General features: G+C 33.5%; 1 protein-coding gene across 1 annotated transcript in view; it reads right to left on the bottom strand.

The window, feature by feature from the left end:
- LOC108916131 overlaps positions 1 to 12,317 on the bottom strand; it is a 61,819-nt gene that overhangs the window by 7,412 nt on the left and 42,090 nt on the right. The window contains exons 2-3 of the mRNA XM_018722335.1: positions 10,554 to 10,715; positions 8,820 to 8,940 (exon numbers count right to left, since the gene is read on the bottom strand). Of these exons, the coding sequence (XP_018577851.1) occupies positions 8,820 to 8,940; positions 10,554 to 10,715 (283 nt within the window). The remainder of the gene's footprint in view (positions 1 to 8,819; positions 8,941 to 10,553; positions 10,716 to 12,317) is intronic.

Raw genomic sequence — 12,317 nt, forward strand, 5'->3', positions numbered from 1 at the left:
AAAGTTTTTAAATTAATGAGAAAATAAATCGCGGTAACGCTGACTTTTTTATTTTAATTAAAAGGCGTGCTTTAAAAGCTTTAATAAATTTAAGAAGATGTCATCATATTTAACGTGTTCTGATTGAAGTTATAATACAACCGGGGGTTGCTCCCCGCGACCAGCACTACACATTTGTCGCTATCGAGGGGTAAAAACCACTTGCTACCCACTCCGAAACAAGCGATAAATCTTAGCACTCCTAAAATTGTCAAAACTTCTAATGAAGCGTTTACATACATCACTCGGTATTACCTTCCTTTACGACCGTCGTGAGATAAAAATGTCATGGAAATACCCCCGCATCACTCATAATTAGAAGCCGTTCATCCGCTCATTACATCATCGTATCGGCTCTGTCTGAATGTAATAATTTATTTGGCTGACCACGCTTACACGCGCCATGTGTGTAATATTGCGCACATTGCACTCCCCCCATTATCATTAAGGGCTAATTAAATTTCACTTCGAAATGCATCGCCACGCGAGGGAGTTGTGTACAGGGCGGTACACCACCCCCTGTCCACATGGCGTCTTGCCAACGAAATAAATGTTTAATGTTTAATTAAAAAAAGCTTCCAAGGAAAATTTCACTGATAAAAACTGCAGAAATTATCTAGTATGGCGTCAAAATAACCAACCATCTAGTGTATTACTTTACAAAGTGTTAAAAATGTTATTCCTAGCCCAACGGACCGGATTGTTTTCGCTGTAAATTCAAAAACAAGTGGAATCTCTTAATTAAAAGCGAATTATCCGATTAGCTCCAGCCCGATTAAATCTAAAAGTATGTTTCTTCAAATATGTACAAACGAAATAATGCTAGGGTGCATAATCATCACAAAGGAAAAAAGTTTTCTAGTCTCGCAGGCAATATTCTGCTCCCGTAGCTACGCTGGGGGTGAAATTGAAGGGTTTTAAACGTAATTAAAAGTAAGGGGCGAAAATAACAATTTAACGTTGTGGTCAGGATCTGAATCATCCACCCCCTCCAACTTATGTTTTATCATTAAAATTATCCAACCGAAAAGATGGAGCGGTGGAAATGTTAAGTTTCAGAGACCGACTGTTTGTTGCCAACAAACTTTTATTTTAGCCGCCATCCCGAATTGTTCTCATTTGGGAATTGGATATACAGAAAGTTTTTTTTATTATGTAAATAACCTAATTATATAGAAGATTATAAAGTAGGCGAGTCTGACAGAATGAACGATGTTTTACAATTCCTATCTTAGAAATTTTTTAACGCATGTTTCCAATTCCAAACGTAAAATGGGTCATAGGAATTCTCTTAAGGGTTGGGCGCGATACCTTTCGGCATTCGAAGGGTAATAGAAAAATATTCACGTAGCCAAAATACGATTCCGGATACACGGTTCACATGATAACATGAAATTCAGATTATTCCGCTGAACATCGCTGCGAAAACGGATACGCGGGCTTGGAAAGACGCACTGACGAAAAATGAATAAAATACGGGGAGACTGTTAATCCGTTATATCTGTACAAAAACATTCCCTTACGAATTTTTATTAGGGGTTTGTTGCCCTTGCGGAATTAAGGGAATATTCAGGATGTAATCCCGGTGTCTCCCTGAGAAATCCTCGATGACAGTCTCATTAAGGACTTCTTACCTTTTTATGAATTTGACAAAATGTTAAGCGCCCTGGCAAACGACCGTTTAATCAAAACTTTGGCTGATTCCGAAGATTAAAATGGCCGGAATTATGGCGCCCACAGGGCCGCATTCAGAACTGTAGAGAAAATAAATAAACTACCGAAGGCAAATAAATAATAACAATACCATGAACTTTGTATTGGACTCAAACAACAGAAGACACATTTCTTTTTATCTTATCACAATTTTTTTTTTTACCAAAATACCTCCTTACAAAAATAAAGGCAAATAGGCCAGGAAATATAGAGTTGGACGCGACTTTTTGTTTCGGCAAGCTGAATTTATCACTATGATGCTAAATTTTATGCACAATAACATATTAGTTTCCACAGTCATAAAAATGGGGGAAGATTGTTTACAGGCTGGATAATTGTATAATTTTTACGTAAATTCACGTTTTTCACTAGTCCTCGAGCGTCAAAAAATATTGATTAAATCAAAAGTTATAAACAGAAGAAGTTTATTTATGACTTTTGAATTAAACATTTATAAATTGCGTTATTATTACCAGAACGTTTTGGCATCGCATCCTCTCATTCCTTGGATTCCTCTGGAATCGGTAAGTTGAATAGTTTACAAGTTATGGCCTTATAAACAAATGAATTAATTATTAGTCTGGACAATCCCGAGCATCTTCCACATTCGCACTGATTTTTTTCATGGTAGATTTCATAATAATACATTGAAATCTATAATTTTTTTTTAATTTCAAATTTTTTTACCGTCATTTTCTTCGGACTCGCCGGCGTTCGCTTCCCCCACCCTTCCGCCGCGCCACGGCTCGCCGAAAATTAAGCGACCCACTGACTTTTGACAATATTTCTTATGCACTTAACATACTTCCACAAATAAAATATTTTTATCTGGGAAAGTACTCGGGTTGCCGGTTATGACAGTTTTTTTTTGCCGCTACCAACCTAATTTGTTTAACAATAGGCCCTCAACTTTGACAGTCTGTAACTCCGTTGTTTTTGACGATTTTTTTTTAACTTAAAGCTCTTTTCATAAGCTTCCCGAAAAACTTTCCTGGTCGCTTTGAAATAAAAAAAATAATAGATTTGGGATCATCCAGATTAACAATTAGTTAATTTGTTTATAATTCCATAACTTGTAAACTATTCAACTTAACGGAAATGAACGGAAAAAGTTATAAACGAAAAACGTGAATTTAAGTAAAAATTATACAATTAACCAGCCTGTAAACAATCTTCCCCCATTTTTATGACTGTGGAAACTAATATGTTATTGTACATAATATTTAGCATCTATAGTGATAAATTCAGCTTGCCGAAACAAAAAGTTGCGTCCAACTCTATATTTCCTGGCCTACTTACAAAAACACAGGCAAACAATTAATCGAATTCGACTAAATGTTTTTGTAAATCCATATTTTTTTTTACTGGAGCATTTTACTGAAAATGTGCTTTTTTGTAGTAAAATCAAAGCTAAATCTAAAAAGTAGATTATTTCTAATATTGGTTAGTGGCGTAACATTTTTTTTAAAGCCGACTTGTTCGCAGATATAATAACATTCATTTGGTACTTTTTTCAGAAACATTCATAAATTTATTTTTAAAACTCCGTTTTTATTATACGTTGAAAACGAGAGTCAGTACAAATTTTATGAAAAACAACAACCGTTTATTTGTTTGTTTAACTGTAATTAAAGAAATGTTGGCTTAATTAAATTTATTTCTCTTTGTCTTCATTCGCAAAACAGCCGCAATAAAATTAATTAACTCCGGACCATTTTAAACAAAAATATCTCTAATTAAAATATTTTAATTAAAATATACACATCATTAATTGATCACCGACATTAATTTTCCTATATTCCATTAATTTAGATATATAGAAATATTTTGAATGCCAATCCTCTTCCCATTGAACCTGTTTTTTTTTAATCAGTGAGATGGGAACAAAAAGGCAATGATAATTAAAGTAACTGGTACCCATTCCAATTAAGTACATGGTTTTGTACCAATCTACATAATGACTGGCAGTCAGAAACAGGATAGGTGCTTGCAAAAATGAGTTTGCAGAAAAACAGATGAAAAATACGGCGGTTTTATCCCCGGGCTGATGGATGGCTCGTGTAAATGACGCCTTGAGCTATGCTACATTCGATACAGTGTCGTCCCAATCGCTGCGAGGCTTCCATCCACGGATTTTGTCGCAGGACAAGAAATGAAACTCATTAATCGAGTACAGAGGAAGTATATGACGCATTTAACAGGTTTTTCATAGAAAATGTAAAGCGACGATTATAATTTACAAATTATAATTTATTAAAGACGATACTGATGAAATATAAAATAATACCTGTAAATATTAAAACCAGTAATATTGTAAAATAAAATGCCGTCTTATACCGATAGTCTTGAATTTTCCAATTTAGGTGACCATATTTATAAAATAAAATTGTCCGAATTTTTACTACTCTCCACAAATACCCGAGTTTTGCAAAAAAAAATAAAAAAAAGGTTTAAAAATTAAATAATTGCACTTGGTTTATGTTATTAGAAGTTTAATTTGTTTCGTCAATTATAAAGAAAAATTGTGAAAGTCAAGTTAGTAATATTTTTGTAGTTTCAATAAAAAAAGTGTTCAGTTTGTCTTTGTCGACATAAAAACATACTCGTTTAGTTCTTTTTTCAGAGTTTAAACCCTTTCGCAACGCCCCTGGACCATATTGTTTCTCCTGTTCGCATAGTCTTATGCCCACTGGCGGTGACGTAATCAGTCCATTATCCTAGGCTCTGGGATATGGCGTACGAAAACCCAGCGAATATTTTACACGTTTGATTTATTCTCTCCAGTAATCTCTTACTTGTCTGTGCAAGTCCTCTGGTTTTATTTTGTGTGACCACATATCTTGCGCAGTCAGAAACAAAGACCCGCGGGACTGCCAAGACTTTAACGGCGAGTTTAAGTGAAAAATAACGATAAATTTGGAACTCTTAAAAATAATTTTTGCCTACAAATATCTAAACGGATTTCAAATTATTGTCTAAAAGCATTTCTGCAATTAATATACAAGGTGTCCCAGAAACAAGTGACCAAGTCCTCTAAAGCAACTTTTGTCTAATAATTTCTTCGAAAACATCTTACTTTTGAAGGTGATATAATTAAAAAAATTAAATTTAAGCACAAATCGAAACATTTGGCTGATTTAATAATAAACATAAACAAGTACAAAAACGAGAATTACTTAGTGCTATTATTTTATTATTATTATTATTCATCTATCTATTGGTCTATCCATTTGTCCATCCATTGGTGTGTCTATTGGTGTATCTATGGGTATATCTATTGGTCTATCTGTCGGTCTATCTATTGGTCTATCTAATGATCTACCTATTGGTCTATTCGCCTATATATTCGTCTATCTATTGGTCTATCTATTTGTCTATCTATTGGTGTATCTATTGGTCTATATGTCGGTTTATCTATTCGTCAATATATTAGTCTGTCTGTTGGTCTATCTATTTATCTATCTATTAGTCGTCTATTGGTGTATTTATTGGTCTATCCGTGTAACTATTCGTCTATCTATTGATTTATCTATTTGTCCATCCTTTGGTGTATTTATTGGTGTATCTATTGGTATATCTATTGGTCTATTAATTAGTCTATCTATTGGTGTATCTATTGGTATATTTATTGGTCTATCTATCGGTATATCTATTGATCTATCAGCCTATCTATTCGTCTATCTATTGGTGTATCTATTGGTCTATATGTCGGTTTATCTATTCGTCAATATATTAGTCTGTCTGTTGGTCTATCTATTTATCTATCTATTAGTCTGTCTATTGGTGTATCTATTGGTCTATCCGTGTAACTATTCGTCTATCTATTGGTTTATTTATTTGTCCATCCATTGGTGTATCTTTAGGTGTATCTATTGGTATATCTATTGGTCTATCTGTCGGTCTATCTATTGGTCTGTCTATTGATCTATCTATTGGTCTATCCACCTATCTATTCGTCTATCTATTGGTCTATATATTTGTCTATCTATTGGTGTATCTATTGGTCTATATGTCGATTTATCTATTCGTCAATATATTAGTCTGTCTATTTGTCTATATATTGGTCGATGTATTGACCTATCTATTGGTCTATCCGCCTATCTATTCGTCTATCTATTGGTCTATCTATTTGTCTATCTATTGGTGTATCTATTGGTCTATATGTCGGTTTATCTATTCGTCAATATATTAGTCTGTCTGTTGGTCTATCTATTTATCTATCTATTAGTCTGTCTATTGGTGTATCTATTGGTTTATCCGTGTAACTATTCGTCTATCTATTGGTCTATATGTCGATTTATCTATTCCTCAATATATTAGTCTGTCTATTGGTCTATTTATTTGTCTATATATTGGTCGATCTATTGACCTATCTATTTGTCTAATTATTGGTGTATCTATTGGTCTATACATTGGTCTATCAATTGGTATATCTATTGGTCCACATATTCGTTTATCTATTTATTCATCTATCTAACCGCCTGTCTATTCTAGTCAGTAGTTCGAATATTATTTAAATTAGTGTAATTGATATACTTTCACGATATATAGTTTTAAACATTTATAAGTATAATTAATAATAGGAAAATTCAGAAGTGTAGTAAAAATATAATAATTCGGAACTGCGGCTATTTTGTTACCTGTACCTAAAATAATAATTTATGCGTTTCAAGAAACTTCCAGTCTCTTATAAACTTTCCATTAACGTTTAAATTTTGCTCGCAAATAGTTGCTCGCTCAGTTTAAAGCAAACGCTGAGATTTTTAAAGAGAAGCACTTTAAGAAATAATAAGTTTAAAGAGGGGGAACGTCTTCACGGCGTCGAACTAATTTAACAAATTATAGAGTATATTCCGAATTTTTCGAGAGGTTCCAATATTTGATGCAAGAGCATCTCATTTAATAATATCATAATTGTAAGGGGTGAAAATAAGAATTGGAATGGAAGCTACAGTCGCGTGATGAGGAAGGATATGATTAATACCGAATAGATTGAAACAAATAATAAATAATGCAAATCTCCCTAATCAGAAATTAAGATAATCAAGATTGGACACCTGCACTTGCCAGTTTGATATTTTGTCGATATTTCCAATCCCTTCACTGTTCCAGTCCAAATGCAATTATCTTTTCATTCATTCATCTTAAGGTTAGACTTTGTCAAAGCAAAGTCGAAGGGCTTTTATACTTTACTGGAAGAAATATAATATCTTCCTTCTGAGGGTAAATTACCCCTATTGAGGCACCCCGGGACGAAAAATCCCGCGCTCGTGCGAAATTCATTAACCGAAATGCGTCTATTTGCGCGGAGTACAAATATGTACAAAACGTGGCGAAGCAAAACAACGAAGGTAAATACGCTTAGTATAATAGCATATTTAGAGAAAATGATCAGTCCATGAAAATGCCCGACCAACCCCGACTATTTATAGTTTATGGGGTGAAATATGGCACGCAATGAAACGGAACGGGACGAGGACATTGTTTAATAGCTTTTGTTTCATAAACCGCTTGATTTTACTTTCTATTCGATTAAAAATGACGTTTAAATGCTCTAATTCAAGGATAACACTTTTTGCGTGTTTATAGTTTCGCACTTCATGTCTACTACCAAATTTAATTTATGTTTCTACTTGCATTAAATAACCAATATTGACGTACCTATCTTTACGAGCCTTTTTAAAAAATTATTACATTTAAATAAAATGAAGAAGCAAAACATATATTCTGTAAATTTAATCTACTGAAATACAAATGAAGTTTGACCGCCTTAATTTTAACAGACGATAGAATACATTAAAATAAACAAAAAAACCTTATATGACATGGGTCCTAAACTGAACCATTTCCGAGAAAAAAATTATCAAAATCTCCAACTTGATGTACAAAAGTTCGTTTAATTAAGGAATATTGACATAACTGCGTGCATAGAATACCATAAAATACGATTTTTATCACTTTTTTGAACTTCTTTATGCTTAATTCTAAAAAATAATTAGCGTTGTAATAAATTTAAAATTCTATAAAATTCATATCGAGCAATGCGACAACGGCGCAGCGGATAACACGAGGTACTAAGCTATCCAGCATTACGCAATTAAGTTGGTATCTGGAATTAGACCGTGTCGGAGTGCTTTTTGTGTACCACTATTTCCTTTTCTTGAGGTGTTTTCCAGCGAGCGCGCGAAAATTGGATTCATTCATTTTGAGCATGTTGTAGTTTGTTTTGTACTTGTGCGTTTAAAAATTACTGAACTTTCCTTTTTGGTAAGTACCTAAATTATTTTTAATACGTACGATTATTTGGACGACGTGAATCTTTGAGTACTTTAATTACATATTTTCCAAATTCATAATTTGATTAAAAGTTAAGTTCCTGTTTTAAGAGGTTCATAATTACTAAAATTCAAGCTAAAATTTAAGCACAACACTATCTTCGTACTACAAAATCGATACATTTTATTTTATTTATTTAAAAACTGGTAAACAATTGTCTTGAAATGTACTAAATGTTTCACAATAATAGTTGTTTACATTTTTGTTATTCCGTAGGACAAGTCTGCTGTGTTAGGTTAAGCGCTGTTGTCACGTTGTGATGAAACTCCCTAATACTGTTACAACTTTTTTGTTCATTTATGATTACCCTATAGTCTGTCTTATGCTGAAGTAATGGTAGTCAAACTTCTTACACCCTGTATATACATTCCCCAGTTGGTCCACGAGAATTTGCAGACAAAAGTAAATATTCTTTAACTGTGAATATTTACTTTAAATTAATCATTTTTCAAATACTTTTCTTTAATACAAATTTAACGTATTTTTTTAATTTTGTAAAAATTTCCTCATCTCTAAAAATAATGAATGTCTGTTTTTCTTTTTTGCAGATTTGACAATATTAGGCGAAAGAAAAATGTAATGTAAATGTTAAGCAGTACAATATTTGTGAAGCCAGGATGTGTTCATAAACAAAAAGTTAGGCGAATTGCACCGCATTTATTGAAAAAAAAAAACCATTTCGATTAATTTAACAGAACTGCACCAAATTTTAGCGGAGAAATTGAACTCACCTGTAGTGTAGGGTTGGGAATATTCCCTATCTGGACTAGTGAAGCATTTTGGTTCGTTCTCGTCTTGGCTTAGGTGCTGCCTCGAGTCCCTTGGGGTTGAATACGTGTCTAGAACTTCGACCTGCAACAAAAATACCCTTTTCGTTACAAAAAAAGCTAGGGTTCATAGCGTGGAAGAAAAATAAATGTACCGGACTGTGGAATGGATGTGTAAAGCGCAGCGAAAATGTAATTACCTTGGCTAGTATTTGGAAAACCGAGTAACAGTAAATCTAATATATCTGGCAACTGCAGCGTTTAGGAATTTCTATTTTTTGCGGGCTTAACGTCAACATATCACTACCCCCCTGGGAAAACTGCATTATTTTGCACAACAAACGAACAAACAATATGTTTTACACCCTGTATACTTTTAGTTACTCCCTATTTTATGAAATTGTTAAGTGAAGCACTTTGGAAATGTTTTTATTTTGAATAATGAATCAACAAAAACGAATTCAAAGCGCTGAGCAAACAACGTTTTTTACGTACGTTCTGAATATTTTAAAATAATATCGGGGCATTAATTGCTTGAATAATTTCCCGAGGGCCGTAGCCCCAGCTTTTGCTCGCAATGTTGTCTTCTAAATGTGCCTGACGCGACTCTTATTCCTGTCACCCTTTTAAAAGTCCTAAATAGTTAGCGTCAAATAAGTTCGGGCTATCCCGATCTTTTCAAGAGAGCACAAGGAAACTTGATGCGGGACGAAATCCGGGAAACACAAAAGGGTTTAATAATGTAGTTTTTGGAGTGTCATGTTCGTGACGTGAAGTTCCGTGCTCTTAGTTTGATTTTGCAACTCAATTAACCGCATTAATTACAAATGTTTGAGTCTGGTGTTCAAAATTTAATTGTTTTGTCAGTCACTCAAAAGGGGATCTTCAGGAAATTTTTTTTCTAGAATTGTTCGAAAGTTAGTCGTATTTCACTGATCCCCCAACTTCCACTTTATTTATTTATTTATTAGTAAAACTGTAATTAGCACTTTGTTGGTTAAAAATTTATACCCATCAGTTTCACCCCCTACGGCACCGTGGAGAAACACCCTCCACAACTGCACTATATTTATTGCCTAAACTTGACCAGCATAGGCAAGGGAGCCTGCTTAATTCCCTGCACTTAAATCAAATGTAAATTGTTAAAGTTCTAGCCGAATTCAACTAAAATCACGTGATCGAAATTCTTGGCAAATACTTTGCCGTTAAGCAACCCTAATTGAAATTCCCTTAAATGCGTGTCTTTCCAGTACCGGAAAGTTATTACTGCCCGATCTTCTATGAGAGAAACATTTAAAAATCATTAAATTTAAAAGAACTGCAACACACGACAAATTAAAGTAACACTTTTAAAAGTTATGAAGCTGTTTCTGTAAAACCCATAAGGTAATGGCAGTTGGCGGTGGATCTTTGTGCTACCCTAAACCCAGCTAACAAATTGTAACAAATTTAAATACGGCCCACAAAGCTACACGTCGTGATACAGCTCATAATAGGCTCGGTGTTCGCTGCGGACCAAAATTAAATTATTCCCTGTTTCTTTGATCTGTTACTTAATTAAAATCGCCATTGTGCTTTGCTCACCGTCCATTAGAAGGCTTAACCCGCTGCATGTGGTATTCGGGATATTCATTATCGGATTTTAATACAATTTCCGCATTAAATATTTTCCCACGACCGAACAAAGTGATTTTCAACGTTGGAGGGGCTGGGAAAACTTTCGCCTACCTTGTCGTCATTGGGGCTGGATAGGTTCCATTCCGAAAAATTGTTGCAGTTCGGATTTGGTACGGCTATACTATTTGGTCTCCGCTTCGCTAAATGGTCAACAGGTAAACTATAGTCGTCGCAGACGGAAATCTGAAAAGTAAAACCAAATATTAGCTCATGCAAAATATGGTAATCACCCTAATACGTTTAAGTCCTCTCCCGCCATATTCCAAACCCCTATGTAATTATCTGCGAAACTGTCTGGCACTTAAACCTAAGAATGAGTTACGTTCGCCGTCCCTGGCAATTTAGCCTCTCTAGCACGTCTGCTAAATGGAATAATATAGCGTAGGTAAGTGAATCTATATCCAAAATACATTTAAGCAAATTGTTGACTGAATAAGTACTAAATCAGATAAAAACTGTGGAAATATTCGCAATGATTTTTTATACAAAAAAATATTAAATGAGTTGTATGTACATTGTCTAGAATTACGTGTTCGAGTGTATATTTTCGTTTCACGATGTATTGTTACTTTTTACGTTGTAATATTGTTGAAAATGTCGATTACACAGGTCAACATTTAGTTCGAATAAAAACACCAGACTCTACCTATAGACCAGGGCGGATCTGTCGAAATATTCCACTTCTTGGATGTAAGAGGGGACAAGCTAATTTTTGCTGGAGTACCTTCAGTACAATTGACGGAACTCCGTAAATCCTCTTTCATCCGATCTGACATAACCTCACCTCAATCAACTGCACGTTCTGAACGTCATCGCACGAAAAAACACGTGAGCTTTGTTTATGCAGCGAATTGATAGTTTGTAAACTGTTTCTATTTGCTACGTGTTTGCTAGACTTCAAACAGTACACAAGCAAAATTTTTACTGATCTTTCGATTACCTAATTAAAAATAGGTATATTTCCAAATATCATACAAAAAGAAATATTAGCAATACATTTTTAGATCAGATTATCTATTTTTGTATTTAAAAATCTGGAGTCCTCTGTATTGATTTATAGTGAATTGAATCAATATGGGACCAAGGCGGAAAAAACAGACAGCTATTAGTGTTAAATCTATATTTATATCCGTCAATCTGAAATTTCCCCTGTATTGACATCGAAAGTTTAGTAAATTTTTTAAATTGTTATCCTACAACTCAGAAATATAGATTATTAAAACTTATGAAAATTTGTTACACTTTTGTTACGTTCTAAACAGTGTAGATCAATTGAGCAAAAATTTTACTGATCTTTCTATTCATGAAAAATAGGTATAATTTCAAATATCATATAAAACGAAATATTAGCATTAAATTTTTAGTTAAGATGAATCTCTATTTTTGTATTGATTTATAGTGAATTAAATCAACATTAGTGTTAAATCTATATTTATATCCGTCAATCCGAAATTTTCTCTATATTGCTTTCGAAAGTTTAGTAAGTACTTTGTAAATTGTCATCCTACAATTCAGAAATACAGATTATCAAAACATATGAAAATTTGTTATACTTTTGTTAGGTTCTAAACAGTGTATATTAATTGAGCAAAAATTTTACTGATCTTTCTATTCATGAAAAATAGGTATAATTTCAAATATCATATAAAAAGAAGTAAAAATTTTTAGTTAAGATGAATCTCTATTTTTGTATTTAAAAATCTGGAGTCCCCTGTTTTGATTTATAGTGAATTAAATCAATATGGGACCAAGGAGGTAGAGACAAAAAAACAGACAGCTATTAGT

The sequence above is a fragment of the Anoplophora glabripennis genome, unplaced genomic scaffold (assembly GCF_000390285.2).
Source record: "Anoplophora glabripennis isolate ALB-LARVAE unplaced genomic scaffold, Agla_2.0 scaffold2, whole genome shotgun sequence".
Lineage (NCBI taxonomy): Eukaryota > Metazoa > Arthropoda > Insecta > Coleoptera > Cerambycidae > Anoplophora > Anoplophora glabripennis.